The following is a 26,161-nucleotide window of genomic DNA, read 5'->3' as shown; positions in this document are numbered from 1 at the left end:
CTCTTGGAAGCAGTCATACACGACAGCCGCACCAAATCACCGACAACGACTTACTTTTCAATGCTGACCTACTAGCTCAGTGCTGCAAGGTATTTTGATAGGGTAGAATCCTGGTGCATTGCATAATGCAACACGCACTCGCTACAATTGTTTACTACAACTTGTCACGAGTACATCCATAAACCATGCATAAAGATTAAAGAAGTACTCGGTTTGCTGGAGTACAGCAGCGCAATGTGACCAAGTAACGAAGAGTAAAAGACAATAAATGAGAGTCCTCCGGCTCGGTAGAGTGCTCAATATTCATTCGAATAGAGCTATCTTACACACGACACAGAGCACCACACATCATTCGTTGTTACTAATAGTTTCATGCCCATAGGCAATCATCAGACGACTAATAACGAATGAAAAGCCAAGATCCGATTATATACAGTAGTATTACAGAGGCAGCGATATGTGTATGCACGAGTGAGGAGTTTCACACATGAATTCAGCGGACTATGAAATCGAGAGGTATTTCTGTACGAAGAGTAAAAGATAAAGGCAGCACACACACACACACACACACACACACACACACACACACGGACATGTGACACACCCATACACACGGACATGTGACACACAAACGGCACACACGCACACAATGCTGTTACGGCTCTAGTAATCAGTAATCGGTACAAACATAAACAATATGCGAACAGAGCATAGCTTGAAAGTGGCAATGAATACTGGTGAAGTCGATCATGAATAGAAGAAGAGCAAGGCATTGTCCCGGATTCCATATCTATGACATCATCATCAAGCATGGTGCTGCTTGTATAGCGCTTCAATGCGGTCCAGAACGGTAGAAACCTCGCCATTACAGTCACGGACTACACCCTGAAGCCAGCCACCATCATCACTGAAGCCAAACTCCAGCAGCCGATCCATACATTCCTGGTACCTGTGTTCATCAGAATCGGCAGCAGAGCTGTATTGCCGGGCATCTGAGTCTTGGCGCTTAGCTGATGCTAATCCTGCTGGGTCAGCATCCACACCCTCTCCCTTTCCTGCTGGATCAGTGTCCACACCCTCTCCCTTTGCTTGCTGGCACCACGGATCCGGTTTACCTCCATCTCCCTGCTGCTGCCGTTGTTCCTGTTGTTGAGGAGGCATCATCCGTTGTAGAAAGTCTGAGGCAAAGGATGCGAGCTGTTCTGGGCCGAAGCCAAAGACTTGGTCAGCAGGAGCTGAGGTAGAAGTAGCACCACCACATGAACTAAATGAGGGTCCTTGTGGTGCCCGTGGCCAGCCGCCACACGGATTACCTCGGCAACCAAACGACCTATCACATTGCGGCTTTGCTGCTCGGGCGGCTCCTTTGCCACAATGGCCTCTGGCACCGCGAGACCTCCATCGTCCGGCACCTGGAAAGCCTCCCCAGCCACCGAGACCAAATGAGAACGATGGCATTGGTTCACGCATGCGCACAAACAGGTGCTCATCGTGCAATCCGAGATGCTCGCACTGTGCACAAAGGTCGTAGTCATCGCAAGTCATGCACTTGAAACGGGAACCCTTCACCTGGCCTGAGCAGCCATCACAGATTATGTTGGGATGCACTTGGTCTTGCGCTGGGCCGGCGGCAGGACGTGCACAGCGGGTGCGAGGCTGGGCACTGCTGTTGCCACTCACTGTTTCAGTCAAGGATATGTAGAGCCGGAGAACATCACCAACACCTGATGAGAGTGCCTCCATCAAGTCCTCGTCAGTCTTGATGTCCACATAGTCACCATCCTCGTCACGCCACCTGAGGGAGAGATTATCAGCTCGCTTCAACTGAAACACACTTGCCACTTTATGATGTAAGTACGTCAGACTACTCGTTGCGCCGTCATCCACCGAGAAGCGACGAATCTCAGCAGAGCTTCCCAGTCGAGAATCCGATGGTGGCCATGCCGAGAAGAAAAATGCTTTCACAGACAAAGCCATTTTAGCGGAGATCTATGGAGGCTGGAATGTCCTGGTCTTCACTTCGTCGGGTTTTATAAGATGCATATTGAAGTTCGCGAATATTCCTTCCAGAAGCCTCTAGCTAGACCCAAACTAGGGCCAAAGCATACGCCAAGTGAGCCGGTACCAGGATGAGTCACAGCTACTGCACGAGTAATCTGGTCTGGAACCTTCGACTCGAGTTAGTCCTCGTCTGACTCTTTACCAACGAGAACCGTGATGCCGGTGTACATGTCATGTGCACAAACTGCCACGGCATAAACAAAAAACTGATTGAGTGATGTCGATGAGTGATGAGCAGAAATAGCTAGCTGCTGTCAACGTCAACATCTCATCATCAGACATGCTCGACATGATAATCTTCTTTTTCATGATAATATCGATGACGACATCATCGCCATTAGATTTTTTTGACATGCGACTTGAAGTATTTCAGAAAAAATCGTTTTGTTTGTGGCCCCTTTCCCTTCAGAATTTTTGGTTTCACGTTTCGTCCTATGAGTTGTTTGAGTTCTATCTGATGATCGATGAGGATATTGTCGCTCTAACAGAAGAGATGGCCGCATTCGATTCTGAACGCCATCAGCGTTGGCGGAGTCAGGTTGTTCTCGGACCTCTGACTGACGATTTCCTTCGTGTCACACCACCTGCCCCGCAACCCACTAGTCAAGCACAAACTGTGTCTGCTCCTCCACCTCAACAGTTTGTTGCCCTTGCTCCATCGCAACTTCCACCAACATACGGCCATCAGTATGCCGCCCAAGCAGCCGGTATCGGTGTTCTGGATATTACCGTCAACCAGGCTCGTCTCACTAAGAACTATGGCATTACACGGATGGATCCTTTCTGTCGCGTGCGAGTGGGCCATTCTGTAATGGAAACACCAACTGCCTCGAATGCTGGCAAAACGCCACGATGGAACAAGCTTCTACGCTGTAATGTACCATCTGGCATTAATTCTATGTATGTGGAGATATTTGATGAGCGTGCGTTCGGTACGGAGGACAGAATTGCATGGTGCCACATCACCTTGCCTGACAGCCTGCTGAACGAGTCTCAAATTGCGGACGAGTGGTACCCACTGAATGGCAAGCAGGGTGAGGGTAAGGAGGGCGTTGTGAACGTGATCATGTCCTTCACGCCAGTCCAGCAGCCGCTGATGCAGCCTCAGCAGCCCGTCATGATCGGTGGGTACGGTCAGCCAGCAATGATGATCCCGGGAGCGCAGATGCCGGTCATGCAGCAACCGCAGCAGCAGCAGGTCATGAGCCAGCCAGGAGCACACCAGCAGCAGCAACCCGGTGTTCTCTCTAATCCCGCTGGCGTGCAGTCGGTGAGTGAGAACGACGTGCAGAGCTTAGTGGACATGTTTCCGGCCATGCCGCGCGACACTGTGCGGTCGATCCTGGAGAACTGCGGCGGCCATATGGAGAGAGCGGTCGACACACTGGTATCCATGGGATGAACTGAAGGAGTACTGCATCGGCGTGCTAAGTGCACCGGGTTGCTTGACTTGCACGCTAACTATGTTGTGCCTCACCACGCCTTATGTTTTGCAGCAGCATTTCACATCTCTCTTTTATCTTCATGGGTTTGCCAGCTGCAAAAATTACTTTTGTGTTCATATTGTTACGCCATGGCTAGCATTACTGTCAATTTAGTGCACGCATACTTATAGTAGGGGAGCTAACGTATAATTTGACACTCAAAGAGTATGTTGAATATTTTTTTACCTCGCTATCAGTTGCCATCTCCTGATGTGCACACTCCCTTTCCTCACTCTGCATGCTGTCTTCCTTGCTGAGACTTTATTTTATTTTAAAACTGTGTTCCAAGTCCTCTTCTGCCGCATAACCGGCTTCCCACCATGTGTTGTGATCAGTTTCACGTCCTGTTTCCAAGCCTCTGCTTTACTGTTTTGCTGATATCACTTGAAGAATTTTACACGCACATTTTTGCCTATTCCTCCAGTTCCTTAGTTTCCTCATTTCTTTTTAGCATTTTCGTGTTTTTGCTCTGTAATTGTCACTATCAACTGCACCCGGAGCTCCTTGGCTTGCTATATTCAGTAACATGACATTGTACTTCAGTATGATAATGAAGGAAGCGGCACAGCAGCAGTGGTATTGAGACCTGACCAGCTTGTCCAACCCAAGCTCTCGGAATCATCACATTGGAGTAGCTGTAGCTGGTGAGTTCATACCAGTGTTGCTTCTCTCTTCAGCGTCAGTCTTGCATGTGATGCTGTGTGGAGTACCCATTCACATGTAGTGCAATACTTGTACGCACTACATACAACAGTGTCTCAACTGGATCATGGAAGGCAGGGAAGGGCAAGTACTCACCGGGCCATGCACGGGCACCCTCCCCTACAGAGAACTATTTTTAGAATAAAAATAAGTAAAATTTCTTGGAAAGCTACACTGTTACTGGATGACGTTTTTGAGCTGAAATCCATAATCGGACTGTACGTACTGTACTTGAAACTTGATAAGAGGTATTTGCATTGCAAAAGAAGTGGAATTGCACTATAATGGTTCGAATTTGCACAGACTCAGCGGTGTGGTGTGACAAAACAAGGTGGCAGAAGCCAGTGTTGGGAGTTCTGGAGTGAAATCCGCCGAGCTGAACCTGACTTCCGAAACTCCACAAGCATTACCTTCTAGCAGAATAGAATGTATTTCCCACTAGACACATGACCGGGATCAGCAGAGCATGCAACTTGGTGAGCAAAGGAGTTCGACAAGTGGATTGATCGGTGAGAAATGAAAAAAATGGAAGTCTTGATTTTTAATAAACTTCACACGCAATTAGACCTACACGCAATAGTCAGTGCTTCGGTCCATTGGCAATCGTGTGTTTTCTGCCCCAGTATAAAGGCATGGTTCCCGGTAACATCTATTCAAGAATCATGTTTAGGGGACCATACATAGTCCCCACTGTATCTATCTCATGCCATGTTTTCTCAAAGTAATAAACGGACGAGAGCAGCTCCAGATTGGCCGTGGTTGTGGCGTATGGGTTGTTATTGCCGGAACCGAGAAAGTAGTCTCCCTTCTCCACCTCGGTTGATGTAAAGTAGTACTTCTCGCCCTGCAGCAAGGTGACCTTGTTTGGCAGGTCAGAATACACAAAGCCCAGTGTGTCCGGAGAGGATGTACCGCTGACAGTACATTCGGCAATCGTTCTCCCACCGGACACCTCCAGAAGGGCCAGCGTGTGGTTTCCATTGCCGTTACCGTTGCCATAGTAACGACCGAGTGCCGACACATGCACTGGTCCGTTGACGGGCTGCACGGCAGCGCCCACTGGGCCGTTGAAGTTGTTGCGACGCGCAGCATTTGCAATCTAATAAAAACATGAGAACATAAGCATACATGTAATTGTGCCAATGTTGAGTTCCTTTGCGTGCTTGCGATACAGTGATCCTAACAGGAGTGGTAAAATACTGGTACTTTACAACTCTCTGGTACTAACTATTCAGTGACAAGTTATTATATAACAACACTAAGTGATGAACAATCAACTCTAAATCACAGTAGCATACACTGACCTTCAATGACTGGACCCATGAGCCGTGCGGTGGCACTGGAGGTGGACTTGCTTTGGCCGAGAAGTTATCGAACACTGCCATATTCCAGCCGGAGGTCAACGCTGCATAGCCAGCGGCATGCGCTGCACATTCGGTGCAGGTATTGTTGGTGGCCGTATCGGAATTCACCGAAGCCTCGTACGATGTTGCATTGGCCATCAATGTAATGGATACCCAGGATTTTGCCTCTGACAGCGGGCTCTGGTGCAGTACGGTTCGACCTCGACTAAGACTCTGCACAACCACCATCCAGACACCATTCTCAGAACCCACAGGTCTTGTCACGAGTACACAGACACCTTCGGGAGTGGACTTGCCGCCGCGTATCCACCGACTTGTAGGTACGTTCAGGCACAGGCCTGCCATCTACACACCAACATGCATACACAGTATTCCACACACACACACACGCAAGCACCCCCCCCCCCCATGCACAAACACACACACACACACACACACACACACACACACACACACACGTGACACACACACAATACAGAAAGGTCTACAGAAGTAGCAAAGTCGACAGGTATTAAATTTTATAGTATTTCATACACTAGTATCTGAGAAGAGTAAGAGACAGGTCAAGCTCATAGACGAGATGCAAACAAGCAGGGGGCCCAGGACATAACCCTTGTTTGTATGGGCAAGGTTTGGTTCGGACGGGTTAAGTGCGATTGTACATGCTCCGTATGAGAATGTAACCCCAAATGAGGTCAAGTGTCATTATTCAATGCTTGCAAGTCAAACCCAATCTTTTAAATTCATGTACATGTATTAACGTTCGGGCCTGGTTTAAATCTGGCTTAGGAAATATATTTTCATTGCTACCAGGTTTGGCCTCATTTTATGAGCCCACAAAGGACGAAACAGTTCTGTCCGCAGATTGTGTACATGTAAGTTCTGAATATTGCAAGTCCGGCAGCTGTGCAATGCCAGTACCACATGCACCGGGACGTGTAGTGGACTTCCATGGTGATGCTCTCCTCGTCAGGTCATAATTCACGTGCCAGCCCAGCAGCTCCAGTGCATAGTAGACACGCTACCAGTATCTGCTCCAGAGCCGGGTCAGCAACCTGGGGGTGGTGGTGGGGGGGGGGGGGAGTACTTAGACCCGTTTGGAAAAAAAAGAACACCGGGCCACTTGTGACCTGGTTTGGAATATTGTACAGGACACGTTGAGTACATTTTCTGTACTTCAAGGGTGTGCACACTGACACCGTGACAGGCTAGCAGTAGCCGCACTTGTTGCGTACCCGGCTCCGACCCGGTTGCAAGAGTTGTGACAGGTACATGTGTACCCGGTTGGTTTGATATCCTAGAGCAGATACTGACTAGACGTGATATTAAAATTCTTAGTAATTTCTTACTTAGAAGTACCTATGATGAAAAAGGAGAAGGACAAAATGATACGAGTTGTAACTGTCCACCAACGTCACCAGATCTTATACAGTCAGTGAGTGCGACAAAATGGCACAAAACCTTTATCGCACTCGCTGACTGTATAAGATCTGGTTATTATTATGCTCCCTAGCGTCAGCAATGTCGTTAGGTTGAGCACTCTTACCTTACCGCGAACCCTTGCCGCTCGCCTTGTGCAACGCCCACTGCTCTTGGAGCATTTCGAGCACTCTTGGTGGGTTTTGCAGCTCTTTGTAAAAATGCTTTGCTTCACGGAAACGTATTTCATTGCGAAGAGCTGCGCTTCGGTCCTCTGAGCTGTGCTGATGAGCTCTAACAGAGGTTTTTCATCATATTTTAATTGGCTCACCATCCGAGTTGAATTTCGCCTTAATTTGTTTGAAGTAGTTCCTTGGTCCTATTATTCTTCTATAAATTGATCCTTGGCTCTCCATCCGAGTCAATTTCTTACCAATGTGTTATTGTACGCGGGCCATTGCGGCTCGTCCAGCCGCAGCATGACCTGACCATGGACGTTGTTCCAATCCTCACTGCCTATCATTGTTGTCGGCAAAGGATTACCAGACCATTGGTTGTGTCCGGGTGGCTCCACAACAACCTGATGTAAGGAAACACAAGAAGGCCACGCCAACGTTTTCACCTCTTCGCGTCTTTATCACTTAGTGGAGCAGGGAAACCAATACGTTAGTAACTTACTCCGTGATGTGCCAGCGGTTTAACCACACTCCATTATTCACCCCAGTGTCGGGAGATATGTGGATTTCGTAGAAGAAGAAAAAGGGGCAACGTAATCGGCATAATCAGGCCACAAAGCGTCACTAGTGCCCTGGTGCATCCCGTCACTGATAATGTAACCTTGAGTTGAAGGCTTCACGGATCAAGGACGTACATAAACACACAATCATAGTATAAGCCGCACCGACGTTTTTGGGTGAATTACTGGCGTTCAAAGTGCCGCTTTTTACTCCAGAAAATAAGGCAGTGAAAATCGAGACTCAGTTACCTGTTGCAGCACCTTGTCTCCGCTTTCGTCCTGGATAATGAATGAGCCTCCTTGGTCAGTGAAATACAATGCCTGTTGGCTGATGTTGTTGTAATCATCAAATGATGTTGAATATGAGTAGGGGAATGGCTGTGATGCTGGAGGATCAGGATGGACACCATGGTGTGCACCTACTGTTGTTGATACCGTGCAGATTGAGTCTTTGTACATGTCCACTCGGAACGAACCATCCGTAGTGTTAACTAGTACATCAGCATGCTGGTGAAATCCAACAGTGGAATTTGTACAAAACAATCTCAGGGAGCTGATCTTCACTGAGCCATCAGGATAACCACCAAGACCACCTGATAGCACAAACTCCACAGTCTCATTTGTGGTGTTTTGTCCTTTACAGCGAAGGCAGTCTCCTTCAAGCTTTTCAATGATGAGAGAAAAGTCTCCGCCACCTGCGATGGCTACAGTGTTCTTTCCCAGAGTTGAACTAGGATCACTGGTTGGTGGAACAAGAGTAATGAAAGATCCTCCACCAGCCAAGTACCCTGATCCCATTGCACCGGTTTGTTTGGTCGGATCACCTTGAGCAAGATATACCCAGCCTGGTTGACTGAACTGACAGGTCTGTGCTGATGTCCAGATAGGATAGTTGACTGTGTAGTAACCACTCCACGGCTCATACGCGTACATCAGTCCATTGCCAAAGTAGGGCAGACCAGGATACACACTCCAGATGAGAGACCTATGCAAAATAGGGCATAAATAACGTCACAAACAATTGGTATCGGGAGAGGAAAACTTGAAGCATCCGATGATCGTATATTCAAGAATCTGATCTCAATAAATCTTACCTGATACTTAAATAGTATATTGGAGGATCTGATATGTTCTGCACCAGAGTCTGTAAGCAATATTGACGGATGCAGTAATAATTGAGCTTACCAAGAAATGGTCGACGTCATGTTCATTCTGAGGTAGTTCTGATTGAAGAGACGACCCCAGCAGCCAGCACCAGCCCAGTTACCCACAGTAGAGTAGTCTGGACACCGGACACAACACAGCACAACGCAATGAACGAGGCTATCATAGCTAGGCCAGCAGTAATTTTGAATCGCATATTACTTGTACAATTCTCCCCACAATCCGAGTATGCATGTAGAAATACACACCGACCATGTAAAAGCATCAACACATCGATACAGCCTGGATGGACGTGTATAGCCTGGTCTTAGGCTCTGCCCTTGAAGTTGTATGCACTTGCCCCACACCCATAGCAACTAGTCTATCTGACACCCCCCCCCCCCCCCCCTCTCCCACACACACACATACATGCATACCTTCACTGGACCAGAACTTGAGTCCCATATCAATGACCTCTGGTGCCGGATGATTGCATGGATAGTGCAAACCGACCACTGATACGGCTTGTCTAAACTCATCATCATGAACAAGAGCATCGGTTAACTGGCTCCTAAGCCACCCTGCAAAGAACCATGAGAGACCATAGAACAAAGCAATGCCATCATTCCAAAAACGCAATGACATCCTTCAACAACGCAATGACATCGTTCAACAACTAAATGACATCGTTCCACTCACAAGTGTGCCACCACAGGCATTCCCCAGCAGAGGGGATCAGTAATTTTTGCACTAGCCGTGTTTACTGAGAGTTGGCAGGGTCTGCTGTAAATACATTGCATTAGTTTACAGAACGCCCCTTCCATTCAGTCATGCCATGGCATGCGTGCTGTCCGACCGAGTCGTGGGAGCCATCACTCATGTAAGTCATCCAGAGCGGAATACTACCGTCGGGAATGACGATCTGCGTCCCAGTGTAGCCAGCTTCATCCATGGCAGCTCGGTACTGTTTCACCCACTTGGTCGTGCCCCACGGGCGCTCATTCCAGATGCCTAGATCGGCACACACAATAAATTTAATACACAAACAGTTTGATGCAAATTAATTCGGGTCTTGAGCCAAAAGAAATCTAACAGGAGAGAGAGAGAGAGAGAGAGAGAGAGAGAGAGAGAGAGAGAGAGAGAGAGTTAGAGAGAGAGAGAGAGAGAGAGAGAGAGAGAGAGAGAGAGAGAGAGAGAGAGAGAGAGTTAGAGAGAGAGAGAGAGAGAGAGAGAGAGAGAGAGAGAGAGAGAGAGAGAGAGAGAGAGAGAGAGAGAGAGAGAGAGAGGGAGATATAGCGATAGAGAGAGAGAGAGAGAGGGAGATAGGTAGATAGAGAAACTACCAATAGATACGGGTTACAAGAAGCAGTCCGTCAATTTAACCAGGCTATGAGCGATCAGATAGTACAAGAAGGCTGTTGGTTTGTGCATGTGGAGATGTTTTCTAGATATAGGTGTCAGGTCGTCGACTGTCCTTGTCAGTTTGGTTCACTACATATTTCGTCTGGAAAATAAGGTATCATCATGTCGCACTACCTCTGTGTTCTCACTCCCACCCCTAGTGGCCGAGCACTATCGCTTTCATCCTGCAAGTAATGGGAACTATAAGGCCAGTATCGCTTGGATATTCCCTGAAGAATATACCAGTACCTACCAAGAAGGAGTATACTATGAAGCTACTAAGCACAGTTGAGGACGTTGTGAAAAGCATGCCGTGGAAGGCACTCTTCACCCTAAAAGGAGCCAGCGACGAGACCAGCAAGAAGACCTACAGCTTCAAGAGCACGAACTGCCCACCCCAGATAGAGGAGTTAAGAGCACTCGAGGATGACATGTACAGCATGGTAGAAAACGTTTCCTTCCGTCGTGCCCCTAACCAACTCCAGGACAAAATGAGGAGGACATCATGGGAGATAATCAAGGACTGCGCCGAGATAGTGGTGTCACCAGACAAGACTCAAAACTTGTACCGCGTGCCAGTCCCCCAGTACGAGAAGCTGATGCGTGACAATATTACGAAGAAATAAAAGCTCTCTCCCAAGAACACGTACGTGGACATTAACGCTGAAGCAAAAGCAATTGCCGTCGACCTCCAGCTAGAAGACTGCATGGAATTCCTCGCGAGACACAAGCGTTTGTAACCTTAAAAGACGCAAGGATAGCTTTGCCGAGAGCCTGCCATGCAGGCTGATCAACCCAACGAAGTCCGAGGTGGGCGTCGTAAGCAAAGACATACTCGACGGCATCATCGGCCCCATGCGCAACGATGTCTGCAGGAACTTGGGAAAATACTGCAGCAGTGATCAGTTGGTTCAAGGCTATTGAGGACGAGCCAAGATATACATGTACATTCATTGTGTTCGACATTACCGACATTTATCCATCTATTACGGAAGACCTCCTACTGCAAGCTCTCGACTACACAAAGTTGTTTGTCCCAATATCCCAAAAGGACACAGAGGTAATATTGCACTGTTGTAAATTGCTGTTGTTCAACAAATGACAAGCGTGGGTAAAGAAGAAGAAGGATGGACCTTTCGACATCACGATGGGCTCATGTGACGGAGCTGAGGCCTGTGAGCTCGTAGGAGCCTTCATGCTCAGCAAGCTCCACCCTCTTCTAGGCAATGATTGTGTGGGACTGTATCGAGATGATGGTCTGGCCATAGTGATGGACGTCACCGGCCCTGGAACTAACTTATCGCTTGCGTAAGGAGATAATCCAGGTGTTCCAAACACAAGGCCTGAAGATCATGATAGACGCTAACAGGAAAGTCGTCGATTACTAGTACCTCGACATATCAATGAACCTCAACACTGGTACCTTTCAACCATACAGAAATTCATAGCGCTGAAACGAATATCCCGAATACTGTATTCGAACATTCGTGAGGTGACGAATATTCGAACTGAATTTTTCAGATCTCTGGCCACACGCAGGCAGCCCACAGGCACGGAGCTAGTCAGGGAGTCGTCAACTATTTGAATACTCCCTGGTGCTAGTGTGTACAAGTGCGACATTCGTACTTCAGCGCTGTTGTGTGAAGGGTAGAATCTCCGCACTCCGCACAAGCAAGTCGTGCCTCGAGTCCTCGACTGCAGAGGGCATCCTCAGTGTAACTGATCACAGGAAGTGAACCCACACGGACTTGTCACGTCTAGTTTTGCAGTGCTCTTACAACCAGGATTCAACACATATGCTAGACACCAACGCGGGGAGTCGAAGAACCAAGAGTTATCAATAAGGTGTCGTCCGTAAATACAGGTATTTACTTAGAGACGTCTAACAGGCGCTTCTTTCTTGACCCACCCATCCACCCCCGGAAACGCCCCCCCCCCCCCCAAATGCAAATAATACCACTCATAATAAACACCATACTATGCACACATATACAGTACAGTCGACTCCACTTAATACGAACTCGCATATAGCGAGCATACATAATCATATCGTTACATTATGTACATGTAGAGGAGACGGCTCGATACAGGGACGTTTTGACAGCCAAATTTGTATAGACCCAAACCGATCATCAGCGTTGATTTTTCACTCGAAATATGTTTGTGGAAGGAAACTGGCTTGTTGAAGTTTGCTCTGGGGCCAGAGTCAATCGAACTGAGCCACTCCTTTGTGTTGACCCATTGCCTCCAAGTTGCCCAATTTTTCGCTTCAAAAAAGTTCAAATCAGAGGTGGCTCCAAACCGGACACGTTTTAGAGTGCACGTCAAATTCACTCTGGGTCTGAAATTAGGTAATTGCTATCGCTCCACGACGGCCAGTATAGAGTAACAATAAGCCTTGTGTGTGCTTCCATTAGTTTTGATTGGTATGCGGTGCTTTATTGGCGAGAGGCGAGCCGCTGTTTACCTGCGACAAGAAGTTGATTTTTCGAAAGTCGTTAACTGACTCAAGTCGCAGTGCGAAGCAACACGTCAAAAACTCACCTGCTTGATATGGCGCTTCTGGTCATCGCAGAGCCATGGAATTTTGGCTCAGAGTATAACACATACTAGTAGTCTCACTGTGACATATGTTTTCTAATCAAAATACCAAGAGAGAAAGTGAATATTGAGTCCGTTCCGGTTTGCAACCGGTGTCCTATTTGAAACCGTCCCCTCTACACGTGCGGTATGGTATACATGCACTCCGAAATGTACTTTTTAGAAACGTCTTGCAGGCGAACCCACCCGCTGCACTGCTCTTCCTTAGTATCAATTGTAGACCCAGCAACCCACTGCTCTTCCTTAGTATCAAATCTGCAGCAGCACATGCAAAAAGCAGCCCTAGCTGCTGGCACATCCACATAGTATACTCCCTGCAAAAAACACGTGGGAATTCCCTTATCTGCATAGTTCACAGCTACCTATGGATGGATGGATGGATGGATGATGCTTATAGCTTCTAATAGTTACCTCACAAACAATGCTTGTAATGATGCTGTTCTGGGTAAACTTTACCTACTACAATATAATAAATATTCACATGGCATATTGTAGTCACGTTGTCACTGATATCACCACTGCTACCACCACTGCCACTGCTACCACCACTGCCACTGCTACCACCACTGCCACTGCTACCACCACTGCTACCACCACTGCCACTGCCACCATGCCGAACGGAAGAAACCGTCACTCTGCCCAGCGCCTTACCCATGTAGTCGAGATGTATGCCGTACACATCCCGTACGCAGTTCATGAAGTCAATGTGATAGTCGATGCCTTGACTGCTGTAGTATGTGCCATTGCCAACCCAGCCTGGTGCTCCCCACGACAGGGCGTATGTCACGATTTTAGGATTACGACGCCGAGCTTCCTGCAGGCAGTGAGAAGTGCAGTAGAGTGTACATCATTCTACATGACTGTACGTTATCTCAGTTTCTCCCTTGCTTTTGCCATTCATGGGCCTGGAGATGACTTTGATAGAGGCCTGCCAGAGATGACTCCACTATGAGCCTGGACATGACTCTGTTTAATATGGACTTGGGGATGACTCTGTCATGGGCCCGGCAATGACTCGGGTAGCCTACTTACAAGTAGACTCAAAGCTGACTGTGTGTGTAATTGTCTTTCAATGCATGACGGTTTGATGACTCGAGGGAGAGACTCCCTGCTTGCCCACACTAGCACAAGGCTAGGTCAGCAGCAGTTGCGGTCAAGCAATGTGTTCACGCAGGCCGCACACGACTCTGAGTCTACGTGTACTCACTTGCAGCAGCCAGAACTCATAGCCCTCGGCACAGCTGTGCATCGGTGGATTGAGTGAGTGCCAGTGAGATGCTTCGGCACCGTCCGTGCTCTGCGCATCACCTCCAATCTCAACCTTTGTGACATACACACACACACATATGTGCGCACATACACACACACACACACCATGTACCACACACACACACACACACACACACACACACACACACACACACACACACCAGGGGCATCGGACACGGTACGATCACTACGGTATTGACTGTACCACCTTTTGCCCCAGGTACCCCGTGTCAATATAAAGCACTGGTCTGGGCTCTAAATTGCCAATTTTTCGGCTCAGCCACCCTCTCCCACGCGTAAATTGTACTTCAGGTGGCTTACCGTACCACACTAAAATGCCTTCCGATGCCCCTGCACACATACACACAAAAAGAAGAATTTTGATAAACATGTAAAGTGCCCCTGGTTTACTTGTCTAGGCGGCGGTCAAGTACTGGTGCCTCTGTGGAGGTAGGTTTGAGCTATGGCCGTATAATACAGCCGGTATGTTCATTGCTGCGTCATATCCCGAAGTTTAATGAGAGTGGATGTTGCGAACGCAAATGCCAGCCACTTGTACTTGCAGTGCAGTCATTGCCATTCAAGGACACACACTGCTCTCTGATTGCATTCCAGTCCTTTGGTCCGCTTCATTATCACAACGACAATATTCCAGATCCACTGCGGTGGAGGTGGAATTGCTTTGTTGATAAACAGGCCGAACTATCTGTTGCTTACCGTTTTAGCACATAATATCCCTCCAAATTTAATCAAGAATCTGAATGATTATCATCATCATGATCATTGGCTCTTCTCCCTCCCCTCCCCCCCCCCCCCCCTCACCTTGATCAGATGCAGGTTGGCACCAAAATTGGGCAAGAACAAATAATCCAGAATCTGTGAGCGATACGGTTCGCTGTAGTCAATGAGCAATCGTGACGACGCCCCGGCTGACAGTGCACCATGTCCGTCATATTCCAGGGTCCTTGCTACTCCATCTAAGCTGATAGGCGATGCGCGAACATTGCTAGCGGACAAAACACAGCCTACGAAACAAATACAAGCAACGGTAGCGAACAATTTGGGCAGTGACATTTTCATGGTTGAATTTGGGTGACTTGATATCGCGACAGTTGTTTTACAGGTCAGGGGGAGAATATCTCGAATCATTCGAGGTTGCTCAGCTTCTTTCGATTCACAGTTTCAGCCAGGTTGCAGTTGCATATTCACGAGCAAAGCAGAATGCCATTGCCAGTGGTAGATCTACAGCATTCAATGATTCATGGTCAGTCGGTGTGGAAGTCAATCGCTTGTCTGCAAAATCACGCTTTTGCCATGTTTACTTCGCCGTCTTCGGCTTGGTCCGCTTGGTTGACTGGGCCATTGGGGTCTCGTGACTCAAGTGTTTCAGACCACGGAGCTGCGTGTACAGGCTCAGTCATGTGGGGGGAGTCTGGGGTATGTCCGAGGCTGTACAGTCAGTAGACCAGGGTAGACTGGACTACCAGTACCAGGTCCACATGGTCACGAACAGACAAGCAAAGCGGGCAAGTGCTGAGCGAGTTCCATTTTCATCGTCGGATGTTGATTCAGGACTTTTCTACAGCGCTAGCGTCCCTGCCTCCTTTTCAGATTCTGCTTGTTGCAAATTGCGAACGAAGCGAAGCAGCTTGAACGACGTTACGTGGAGAGTGGGCTGCCAATTCGCTGTAGACTTGCACGCAAAGGTACCGCGATGAAATCGGCGGGAGGCAACTCTTTGCTGACTGTTTGTGTTTGGCTGGCCACTAACCTGCTCATTCATCTGTCACGCGCCGGTGCTAGTGGTATTTCACTGGATGGCGCTGCAAGAACGTTGATTTACGACGGCCACGGAGCTCTCTCAGCAGGCGCCTCGTCTCGGCTGTTAGTGGACTACGAGGAACCGTGGAGGTCCCATATCTTAGACTACCTATTCTTACCGAACTTCGGAGCAAGCTTGCATCTGATCAAGGTGGGGAATGAGGGCAATCACCATGATCACCCCATTACAGTATGCCTGAGAGTAGAATTTGCTTCCATATCCACAAGCCATTCAGAGCTACGAGATGTACGTCATGTACATTACATGCATAATCATGAGAATAGATGTGAAGGCTCCACTGATGCTGCATTATTCCACCATACAGTACAACCTGGTCTAAGCGACCACCCCACGGCGCAAGCAAAAGCGGTCATTAAAGCCAGATGGTCTTTAGAACCAGGTCCCACAGTGTCTGTGTGGAACTGTCGGTGCATGGAAAAACTGCCGTTAAGAGCAGGTGGTCGCTAAACACAGAGGTCGCTAAACACAGAGGTCACTTACACCAGGTTTTCCTGTGCTATTATTTGGGGAATTGTGTGTCGCTCCCTACGTGCCGGGAACCCGCTCTTTTCCTGCCAACTTGAATCTCACTTGACTGACTCACGACTGCCATCCAGAGCACACGAGAAATCCATCGAACCGTCCACTCGGTAATGATAGCGATGCGTGCTTTAGACGTACAGTACTGTACTGTGGTTGGCATGTCCAACTCTGTGCTTTTACATGTTGCCATTACAGGTTGAGATCGGTGGGGACACACAGAGTACAGATGGCACAGAGGCATCGCACATCCACTCCATCAACCCGCCGCTACGCAGCTGCTATGAGGGCTACGAGTTCTGGCTGCTGCAGGTGAGAACGCTGGGGCTCAAGGGCCCTGTGATCATTGGCGGCAGTGTGTGCACGCATTGTGAAAGACGCCAAATACAGAATATGTTTGGAGGGGAGGGGGAGGGGGGGGGAGCCTGCGGGGCAGGGGAGGGGGGAGCCTGCGGGGCAGGGGAGGGGAGAGATACAGCCGGAAGAGAGACCCACATAGAGAGACAGACAGACAGACAGACAGACAGACAGACAGACAGAGGGGAGAGAGACAGCAAGACAGCCATACATACAAAAAACAACACAGTTGTTAGTTTGGTTGGTTGGTTTTTATTTCACTTCGCACATTCAAACGGGATGACGACCCAATAAAATGACGGCGAAGGCTTAGCCTAGAAGTGGCTATGGAAGAACATAGTAAAAGCTATGGAAGCACATAGTAAGAGAATAGGATACTAATAACTGCGGGTAAACGGGGGGAGAGAGAGAATACGATGTATCTGTGATACTACGTGCGGGTTACTGAACTGCACGGGGAGGGAGAGCAGAGCAATCAGCAGCAACTCGAACTACTCCCTACAGGCGTATGGTACACATGCATGCTTAAACTCAGGTAGCCGGGTAATTGTTTGCCTGGCTTAGTAGGCCATTTGACTGCTGATGGCGGGTAGGGGTGCCTTGTGCCGGGGTCAGAAGCTGGGCGAGCACAGGGCTGGTGCGGGCGTTGATGCACCGCCAGATGGTGATCAATATTTTCTGCCTGTAGAGCTCGCTGACCCGGTACAGGGAGTGAGCAGTGAGCAGCGGCTGCATGGCTGTCCGGGGCGGGTTGCCATCGATACAGCGGATGGCTCTGTTTTGCGTGGTTTGCAGTCGTTTCAGTTGACCCTCTCGCATTGCGGCTGAAAAACAGCAGGAGCCATAAAGCAGGTCGGGCATTATGACCGCCTTCACATACACCTGACGAGAGCGTCTTGATAGGCTTCGGCGTGCCCGCCACAAGGCGCCAATTTTCTTGGCAACCTTGGTGACCACATAGTTTACATGGGTGTCCCAATCTAGGCGATTGTCAAGGTGAACGCCGAGGTAGCGCGCAGAAGACGCTGAGGGGAGGAGACAGTCGCCGCTTTTGACTGTTACTTCCTGTACATGCTGCTGGGGAGAGATAGTCAGAACCTGGCTCTTGGTGGCGTTCAAGATAAGGCCTCGGGACTTCAGCCAACCGGCCAGAGCAGTTGCCGCTGTGGTGAGGGTTCTGGACGCTTCCGCCGCTGAGGCCTGGGAGTCGTACAGGGCTATGTCGTCTGCAAATTGTACACTTGGCACAGGCGAGGAGTTTCACTCCAGCATGCTCTTATCACCTTGTGTGCAGGAAGCTCGGCGTCGTAATCCGAAAATCCTGACGTACGCCCTGTCCTGGGGAGTGCCAGGCTGGGTTGGTAATGGTACATACTACAGCAGTCAAGACATCGACTATCACATTGACTTCATGAACTGTGCAAGGGATGTGTACGGAGTGACTATGGACTATATGGGTAAGTCAGCATTGTCGAGCAAAATTAATAATGGTTATGATATGATCGTCCATACAGCCAGTCATGAGACATAATTATGTCACTATATGCTGCAAACAATTCAAAACGTGCTTTGTTTTCCTGTGGACGGTGCCACCGATTTTCAACTATGAGCCTGCAGATTGAATCTGTGCGTGTGTGTGTGCGCGCGTGTGTGTGTGTGTGTGTGTGTGTGTGTGTGTGTGTGCGCGCACGGGTGTACTTGTGTGCATGTGTATACGTGCTTGTTTGGCAGGAATCTGGAATGAAAGGCAGTGGGGGACACCATCTTGGACCAAGCAATTCCGGTCGGCAATGGATGAAGCTGGATACACAGGGACCAAGATAGTCATACCAGATGGTAACAATGCAGGGTGCACTACCAGGGTGTGGCTCAGGATATAACTGGTAGTCAAATTAACTAGGTCCGTTCTCAGAGTCTATCCACACACTACATACCTGATATCACCCACTGTGGCATGACACTGTTTTGTGACAAAAAAATTGGTGGAGCTGCGTAGCATGCCATGAACCAGACAATCTATGCCATGAACCAGTCAATCCATGCCATGCACTGACTTCAACTTCTACAGAAATGCATGCACTGACACAGAATACTTCAGCTTGGTATTGTCTCCCTATCAGCCCAACTCTGGTGTTCTGTCTTCGGTGAGAACATGGTATTCATGACAAAACATAACCATAGATTTACCCCCCCCCCCCCCACACACAGTTTAAGGAGCTGCATCTGACACCTGAACGTGGAGTGGTGGCATGCCAGCCACGGAAGCGGAAAGGTGGTTCCGGACGCGAACCCGCATTATGTTTTGTTGTTAATATATCCATAGGGCAGTTTCTTTTGGCACGTCCCCACACCTTCAAAACAGGCATGATTGAATACAGGCATGATTCAAAACAGGCATGATTCAAAACAGGCATGATTCAATACAGGCATGATTCAAAACAGGCATGATTCAATACAGGCATGATTCAAAACAGGCATGATTCAAAACAGGCATGATTCAAAACAGGCATGATTGAATACAGGCATGATTGAATACAGGTTACTGACACGTGCTACTTATAAATTATGACAGATTCAGCCCAAGACTGTTGTCCTGGCAGCGTTACCATGGGAAACATGTGTCATCAACTCATCATGCCACTATTGTTCTTTCTCCTGTCGATCTCTGGCTGGCAGGTGGCCTCGGAAAGGACCTGCTGGCGGCTCTTCAAACCGACAGTGCCTTCTTGGAGTCGGTCGCCGCTGTTGGCCTGCACTATCCATGCAATCATCCAGCACCGGAGGTTATCGACATGGGGCTCAAGTTCTGGTCCAGTGAAGGTAACAACCGTGAAAAACACCGTAACATAAAAAGTCAGGGGAAGAGAAATGCCAGAAAAGTGAAACCAATTTTATCAACCCCACCAGGACTCGAACCTGGCACCTTGCTAGTCATATACAATGCTCCAACAATATCAGATCTATGGGACAGCCAGAGCTCTACGTCACCCAGCACTTATATAGCTTTGCGGCAGGGTAGCACGTAGTGAACATCAGTAATGGCGCAAGGAGCTATCTTGGCTGGCTTCCTACAAATCTCTACAAGTAATCATAACATATGCAGCTGACTTGTGCATTCGGCGAGTCGGGAGAGCTTGTGGCTTGAATACAACATTCACATACCTAGGGTAATAGCAAAGCTGTAAAATGCAAACAGTGGCACGCACGCACCTGAAAGCCAAGCACAGTATTTGCTGTTGAGTTTCGTTGAAGTACCGTACAGCTGTATTAGATCTACTTTGTGTGCTCAGGCCCAGTATATGCACATTATTGTATTTCCAACAATTGCTTTTGTGTGTCCGGTGTCCAGACTACTCTACTGTGGGTAACTGGGCTGGTGCTGGCTGCTGGGGTCGTCTCTTCAATCAGAACTACCTCAGAATGAACATGACATCGACCATTTCTTGGTAAGCTCAATTATTACTGCATTCGTCAATATTGCTTACAGACTCTGGTGCTGAGCATGTCACATCCACCAGGATGGTATTGAAGTATCAGGTAAGATTTATTGAGATCAGATCCTTGAATATACAATGCTTGAAGTTTTTCTCTCCCATTGCCAATTGTTTGTGACGTTATTACATTGATGCCCTGTTTTGCATAGGTCTCTCATCTGGAGTGTGTATCCTGGTCTTCCATTCTACGGCAATGGACTTATGTACGCGTATGAGCCGTGGAGTGGTTACTACACAGTCAACTATCCTATCTGGACATCAGCACAGACCTGTCAGTTCAGTCAACCAGGCTGGGTATATCTTGCTCAAGGTGATCCGACCAAACAAACCGGTGCAATGGGATCAGGGTACTTGGCTGGTGGAGGATCTTTCATTACTCTTGTTCCACCAACCAGTGATCCTAGTTCAACTCTGGGAAAGAACACTGTAGCCATGGCAGGTGGCGGAGACTTTTCTCTCATCATTGAAAAGCTTGAAGGAGACTGCCTTCGCTGTAAAGGACAAACCACCACGAGCGAGACTGTGGACTTTGTGCTATCAGGTGGTCTTGGTGGTTATCCTGATGGCTCAGTGAAGATCAGCTCTCTGAGACTGTTTTGTACAAATTCCACTGTTGGATTTCAACAGCATGCTGATGTACTAGTCAACACTACGGATGGTTCGTTCCGAGTGGACATGTACAAAGACTCAATCTGCACGGTATCAACAACAGTAGGTGCACACCATGGTGTCCATCCTGATCCTCCAGCATCACAGCCATTCCCCTACTCATATTCAACATCATTTGATGATTACAACAACATCAGCCAACAGGCATTGTATTTCACTGACCAAGGAGGCTCATTCATTGTTAGCGTTGAGGAAGACTCTCCTCCCCAGTACTTCTTGCTACAGGTGAGTGAGGAACTGGTGGAACGTATGTGAGGAAGAGAGAGAGAGAGAGAGAGAGAGAGAGAGAGAGAGAGAGGAGGGGGAGGAGGAGGAGGAGGAGGAGGAGGAAGTGAAACAGATGTAATTTAGGGAACAGAGAAGGGGGGGGGGAGGGTCCACCCGATTGAAACGAACCCCTCAATATTTCTGGGCAGGGTTCAGGTCTAATAAGACCATGATTGAGAAACAGAGGGTACCAGGTTCAAGTCCTGCGTGGAAGCGGAAGAATCATCAGTTCGGTCTTCAATGACTTTGGTGGTGGGTCTGTTCTGCTCACCTCTCACCGCTTTAGGAGCTGCATCTGCCCCTTGATCCTTGAGGGTGGCAGCGTTCCTACGCGTGCAGAAAGCTCAGTGTCTAGCTGAGTCTCATGCGAACCGCGACTCATTATTTTTAATGGAACTAGACATACTGATGGATGCATGCCTCCCAGGTGCTGAATATAGTCGGTTGTCAACTGGTCAATGTCTGGTGCTTTTTGCATGCATACATGTACAGGTGACGACCCAGCCTCCTGGCTACAACCAATGGGTAAACAACCCATTTCCAACTACAATGATCGGCAACTCAATGTGGGTGAACGTGAGCAGCTCAGTACGAGTACGACTGGACAAGCCATCTTGGCCATCATATGATAATACAATGGTACAGTGAGCCAACTAGACTTACCACATCAGAACACATCATAACTTGTAGCTCTTTGTGTACAGTAGTCGATCATAGTTGGGCTAGCAAGAATTACTTTATTGACACAAGGGAAAATTCAGACGGAAGTGCATACCCAAAACATGGGCTTATGTGGCTATAGCCTGGCAATGCTTTTGTATCGTGGCAGTTTTGCTGTAGTCTTCTTGCCATCCATAGTCAATAGCGTCTTCCAGAATCCAGATTTTTTCATCTAAGAAATTATCTTAGTGTGGAAATGGTGCAGATCGGGGAGAAGCAATCACCGGTTCACAACAGGGTGGCTTTAGACTCCTCTTTTTCCCAGTACCTATGTTCAATGATACTTTCCAGATAGTGTTGCTGAAAGCATGCACAGCTACTACACATGAGTAACATTCCATCACAATGCACCCTGCACCAATAGCAATAACTCTTCCGTATTATAGTTATTACTTCAAGTAGGCTGTCAGAAGGGCAATAGGAGAAAGCCAAACTCATTGTTGGTGCATGTATCCGGGTGTTGTGTTTCCTCTGAAGCATGTCGGCCTCTGCAACAATGTTCCTGCTAGTGGTTGGGCATTCGGTGGCAAATACATGACTCCCTCTGGCGTATGTGTCATTGTGCAAATGGAAGTGGATTCCCCAGGCTCAGGCCAGTGGATGGTTGTAGTCAACAAGCCATCCAGCGGTTCCCTAGTCCAGCACCATGCCAACATCTCTGTTCAGTTTGGCGATTGGGTAGAGGTATCACTTGCTACGACAGCCCTTGGCTTTAAGGCATCAGTGAATTCCGACACGGTAGTCAATAGCTCCTGTACGGACTGCGCTACGTATGAATCAGGGTATGTGGCGCTGACATCCGGCTGGCACTGGGCAAAGTTTGATGACTTCAACGTGTCTGCCGAGCGTCCCCCTCCGCCGCCACCGAATTCCTGGATACAGCAGCTATCAGTAAGTGCCATTGAACACACGACTAGACTATGCATCACGGATCACCAGTACCCATACCTTCCTGATCATGCTCTTATCGTATAACTGCATGACTGTATAACATGTACGCTCAGGGCCTGCTGGAGAGCCGGGTCAGCCAGGTCATACGCCCGGCTGGGGAACTGCACGACCTGGCTGAACAGATAACACCGGGTCCAGTCTGACCCGGCTGAAAAATGTCTCAAACTGACAATGGATTCCTAAAATACCGGTATTTTACGACTCGCGGACCCCATCTGTTGCAAATCTAGCGCAACCGTACACACTACAGTCTACAAGCGACAGAAACTCGGCTAGGGTCAACTGGGGTCAACTGGTTCGAGCGCGATCTGGCCAGCGGCGAGCAGGAAGTCAGGACATTCAAAGTCGATGGGGCAGGCAGTCAAAAGCGTAACTAAGTTACTTTAGCTATAGCTTTTGACACAGTTGCAAGTTTTCAGCCGACTGGTGATTTGGACGATGGAGACCGCAGCGAAGAGAAAAAGAACTCATGCTTTCCAAGACTCTTGGAAGAAAGGTCGACCCTGGCTGAAGCTTGTGAAGACGGCGATGCGGAACGCTGTCGACGAGGAATCTGGAGATGATCATGGCAATCAAGCTCGACGTTCCTGCCGTCGCCGACTTCAACTACGACAAGGCTATGGCTGCATGGCATTCTGAGGTGACTCGGCGCACTACGACTGCAACGTCAACCTCGTCTGAACGGAGGGACCTGGCCCGCACACCCAGAGCAGCAGCGGCAGCAGCAACGCCAGCAGCAGCAACAGCGCCACCAGCAGCTGCAGCAGCAGCGCCAGCAGCAGCAGCAGTTGCAACTCCACCAGTTCTCCAGTCTGCTGAAGCCTTTCAGCAGATGGTGCAGCAGATGCCAGTCGGCTTGGCCATGCAAGTGATGCAGTGGCAGCAAGCAGCCACTCCACAAGGTGCTGCAGGCACCCCCCCCCCCCCCCCCCAGTGCTCTATTATGTGAACATGTTCGTCCTGCTACTAGCACTAATTAGAAAACAGAATTCCTTTTTTTCAAATTGTTAAATCAGAATCCAATGGAACTGCTTTGCATTCTTCACGTAATGTCGTTTACCGGTACCTTCTACGTTTGCGGACTTTGATAGTTCGCCTTGTTCTCTAAAATTTCCGATTTCCGGTAATAAATCCGCCTTTCTGTTTTCCCGCGTTTTGAGCAGGCTTTTGGTTGTTTTTCTGCCGGATGATCTGACCCGGCTTGACCCGGCTGGCCTGCGTGCGCCACGTACACTCTGACCGGGCTGTGTTGAATGTCTAGAGCAGGCCCTGACGCTGTATGAATTAATAAATCTTTAATCAGTCTGGCAGGACTTACCCGTGTTCAGTTTCATCAACAAACCTACCCTGCGCTCTAACCCAACCAACTCACAAACCAAAGGACCAGTTGCTGCTGATCAGAAAATGACAGCCTTGAGCTACTTCTCAAAGGCCATAGTATTGGTCAATTCCCTTAACGGATGGCTCACGACAGTTTGATTTGTGTTCATTGACATTTCGTGTACTGTGTAGATTGGCGGTGCAACGCGGCGCAATGACTTCACTGGCCCAGTGGGCGCAGCTATACAACCGACGGCCACGGTGACTGCGCACAGCCTGGGCCGGTACTACGGACACGGAAACGGCAACGGACAACACCACCTCCGCCTCTACCAAGTGTCGGCTAACAAGACGATTGCCGACGTCGTCGTGAATGGCGCTGGGCAAGTGACTGATTCTCTCGGCTTCATTTACCAACAGCTGTCACCGCCTGTTGTTCTTCAGCCAGGGGAGAAGTATTACTTCACATCTGAGGAGATCACCGGCAGTAGCGACTATTTCTTTGGGCAAGGAGACGATAACCCAACAGCCCAGACAGTTGAGCAGCTACAGCTAGTCGACTCTGTGTACTATTTTCAAGGTGCCTGGGATACGATTGGGGATTCTGGCAGCATGTATGGACCACTGAACATACTATTGCATTGACACACACCACATGCATGCTCATTGCAAATCCTCCTCGTGTCCATAATCAGAAATATAAAATCTGATGGCCCTGTAGATGTTTTGCTGAAGTTTCTCTGTTCTCTGAATATCTTAGAGTGCAAGTAACAGTTAGTTGCATCCAGCTAGAATGGTAAATGCTGCAACATGGGATACGCAGCTTATTTTAGTGAAGATTCTCGGATCATGGGCCTACAAGTACAAGTTTTAGTACATGTACATGTACATGTAGTTCTGTCTGAACTCTGAAGCTTTCGGGACCAATGCAACAACCGCCGTGTGAGTTACCCATGCATGGCCCTATATCCCCTCTCCCCCCCCCTGCTTAGGATGTCGGTATCAAATGAAGGACGGTTTCCTCGCATGATTTCGCATTCACTCTTTCCCAAAGTATGACACGATTCCCTGCACCCTCCACGAACTCAACCTCTGGGTCATCCGTATCAATGAATCCAGTCAACAAAGTAGTCCGGATCCACATCAGTGGTGATATCCGGTCACTTGCAATCACTTCAAGCAGGGAGCAGTAAAATATAGTGTTTACAACTACAGACAACTTTTCTAGTAACGACTGCGGATAGAACGACAATTCGCGAATAACGACAGAATGTCCATGCCAGGAGCAAAGTTCCATCCAACTGTAATACATATAATGAGACTTCGCGTATAACGACACTTCGCGAATAAGGAAACTTTTTTGATGCCCCGCCGAGTTTCGTTATAAGCCAAGTTGACTGTAACAAGACGGCAACGTCTGTAGGGCCTTCCCTATCAAAATAATAAATTCTACTACTACTACTACTACTACTACTACTGTACCTGCTTGAACTTTTTCAAGCATACAAAACAAGTGCCTTGAACGTTTTAAAACAATGTTACATGTCCCAAGGCGCATACTACAATACCATAGCCTCATACTTAGGCCTACTCATACTGTAGTAGTCATAGGATGAACTCACTGACTTGCACTGGCGACAGACAAAGAGATGAGCTCGTAGAATAGGGCCTAGGGGTTGTCTTGTGGGCGGAGTTCCAGACCTGTTGTGTAGTCGTGTTTCGCTACAACCTCTGTGGTCGTCGCTAGCGGCAGTAGCGCTACCTCCTGCTCAGTGCTCAAGCCTCACGGTCTTTCGAAGCTTTCACGGACCGAAGTGCAACGCTAGCGCTAGCGCTGATGT

The 26,161-nt window shown here is 48.6% G+C and overlaps 4 protein-coding genes across 5 annotated transcripts; 2 read left to right on the top strand and 2 right to left on the bottom strand.

The window, feature by feature from the left end:
• Window positions 1–341: 341 nt before the first annotated feature.
• LOC135814110 (sequestosome-1-like) lies at window positions 342–2,197 on the bottom strand. Its single transcript, XM_065327175.1, has one exon. The coding sequence runs from the start codon at window positions 1,975–1,977 to the stop codon at window positions 805–807; it is 1,173 nt and encodes a 390-aa protein (XP_065183247.1). The 5' UTR covers window positions 1,978–2,197; the 3' UTR covers window positions 342–804.
• A 238-nt stretch (window positions 2,198–2,435) lies between these two features.
• Window positions 2,436–4,038, top strand: LOC135814112 (toll-interacting protein-like). The gene has a single exon (XM_065327176.1). The coding sequence runs from the start codon at window positions 2,519–2,521 to the stop codon at window positions 3,461–3,463; it is 945 nt and encodes a 314-aa protein (XP_065183248.1). The 5' UTR covers window positions 2,436–2,518; the 3' UTR covers window positions 3,464–4,038.
• A 351-nt stretch (window positions 4,039–4,389) lies between these two features.
• On the bottom strand, window positions 4,390–15,446 carry LOC135814109 (galactocerebrosidase-like). 2 transcript variants are annotated; one of them, XM_065327173.1, is made up of 10 exons: window positions 15,003–15,446; window positions 14,119–14,232; window positions 13,563–13,725; window positions 9,816–9,920; window positions 9,347–9,490; window positions 8,952–9,048; window positions 8,016–8,751; window positions 7,464–7,610; window positions 5,552–5,956; window positions 4,390–5,346 (listed from the first exon to the last, which is right to left on the bottom strand). In XM_065327173.1, the coding sequence occupies exons 1-10, from the start codon at window positions 15,327–15,329 to the stop codon at window positions 4,897–4,899; spliced, it is 2,688 nt and encodes an 895-aa protein (XP_065183245.1). In that variant the 5' UTR covers window positions 15,330–15,446; the 3' UTR covers window positions 4,390–4,896. The 2 variants fall into 2 exon arrangements, with proteins under 2 accessions (XP_065183245.1, XP_065183246.1); XM_065327174.1 differs by lacking the exon at window positions 7,464–7,610.
• A 284-nt stretch (window positions 15,447–15,730) lies between these two features.
• Window positions 15,731–25,040, top strand: LOC135814108 (galactocerebrosidase-like). The gene is made up of 10 exons (XM_065327172.1): window positions 15,731–16,152; window positions 16,741–16,854; window positions 18,194–18,356; window positions 18,631–18,735; window positions 19,576–19,719; window positions 20,249–20,345; window positions 20,543–21,287; window positions 21,822–21,968; window positions 22,527–22,940; window positions 24,513–25,040. The coding sequence occupies exons 1-10, from the start codon at window positions 15,895–15,897 to the stop codon at window positions 24,963–24,965; spliced, it is 2,640 nt and encodes an 879-aa protein (XP_065183244.1). The 5' UTR covers window positions 15,731–15,894; the 3' UTR covers window positions 24,966–25,040.
• Window positions 25,041–26,161: the final 1,121 nt, after the last annotated feature.

Source organism: Sycon ciliatum, chromosome 4 (genome assembly GCF_964019385.1).
Source record: "Sycon ciliatum chromosome 4, ocSycCili1.1, whole genome shotgun sequence".
In the NCBI taxonomy this organism is placed as follows: Eukaryota; Metazoa; Porifera; class Calcarea; order Leucosolenida; family Sycettidae; genus Sycon; species Sycon ciliatum.
This window is presented reverse-complemented; position numbering and strand designations above follow the sequence as displayed.

What these genes read in the sequence shown, in the direction of transcription:
- LOC135814110 (XM_065327175.1), bottom strand. Translation starts at nt 1,977, where the DNA reads ATGGCTTTGTCTGTGAAAGCATTTTTCTTCTCGGCATGGCCACCATCG.
- LOC135814112 (XM_065327176.1), top strand. Translation starts at nt 2,519, where the DNA reads ATGATCGATGAGGATATTGTCGCTCTAACAGAAGAGATGGCCGCATTC.
- LOC135814109 (XM_065327173.1), bottom strand. Translation starts at nt 15,329, where the DNA reads ATGATTCGAGATATTCTCCCCCTGACCTGTAAAACAACTGTCGCGATA. An exon ending in ATGAGTTCTGGCTGCTGCAA is followed by an intron (nt 13,726 to 14,118) that starts GTGAGTACACGT and finishes CACTGCCTGCAG; the next exon opens with GAAGCTCGGCGTCGTAATCC. An exon ending in CATACATCTCGACTACATGG is followed by an intron (nt 9,921 to 13,562) that starts GTAAGGCGCTGG and finishes GTGCCGATCTAG; the next exon opens with GCATCTGGAATGAGCGCCCG.
- LOC135814108 (XM_065327172.1), top strand. Translation starts at nt 15,895, where the DNA reads ATGAAATCGGCGGGAGGCAACTCTTTGCTGACTGTTTGTGTTTGGCTG. An exon ending in CAAGCTTGCATCTGATCAAG is followed by an intron (nt 16,153 to 16,740) that starts GTGGGGAATGAG and finishes TTGCCATTACAG; the next exon opens with GTTGAGATCGGTGGGGACAC. An exon ending in ATGACATCGACCATTTCTTG is followed by an intron (nt 20,346 to 20,542) that starts GTAAGCTCAATT and finishes TGTTTTGCATAG; the next exon opens with GTCTCTCATCTGGAGTGTGT.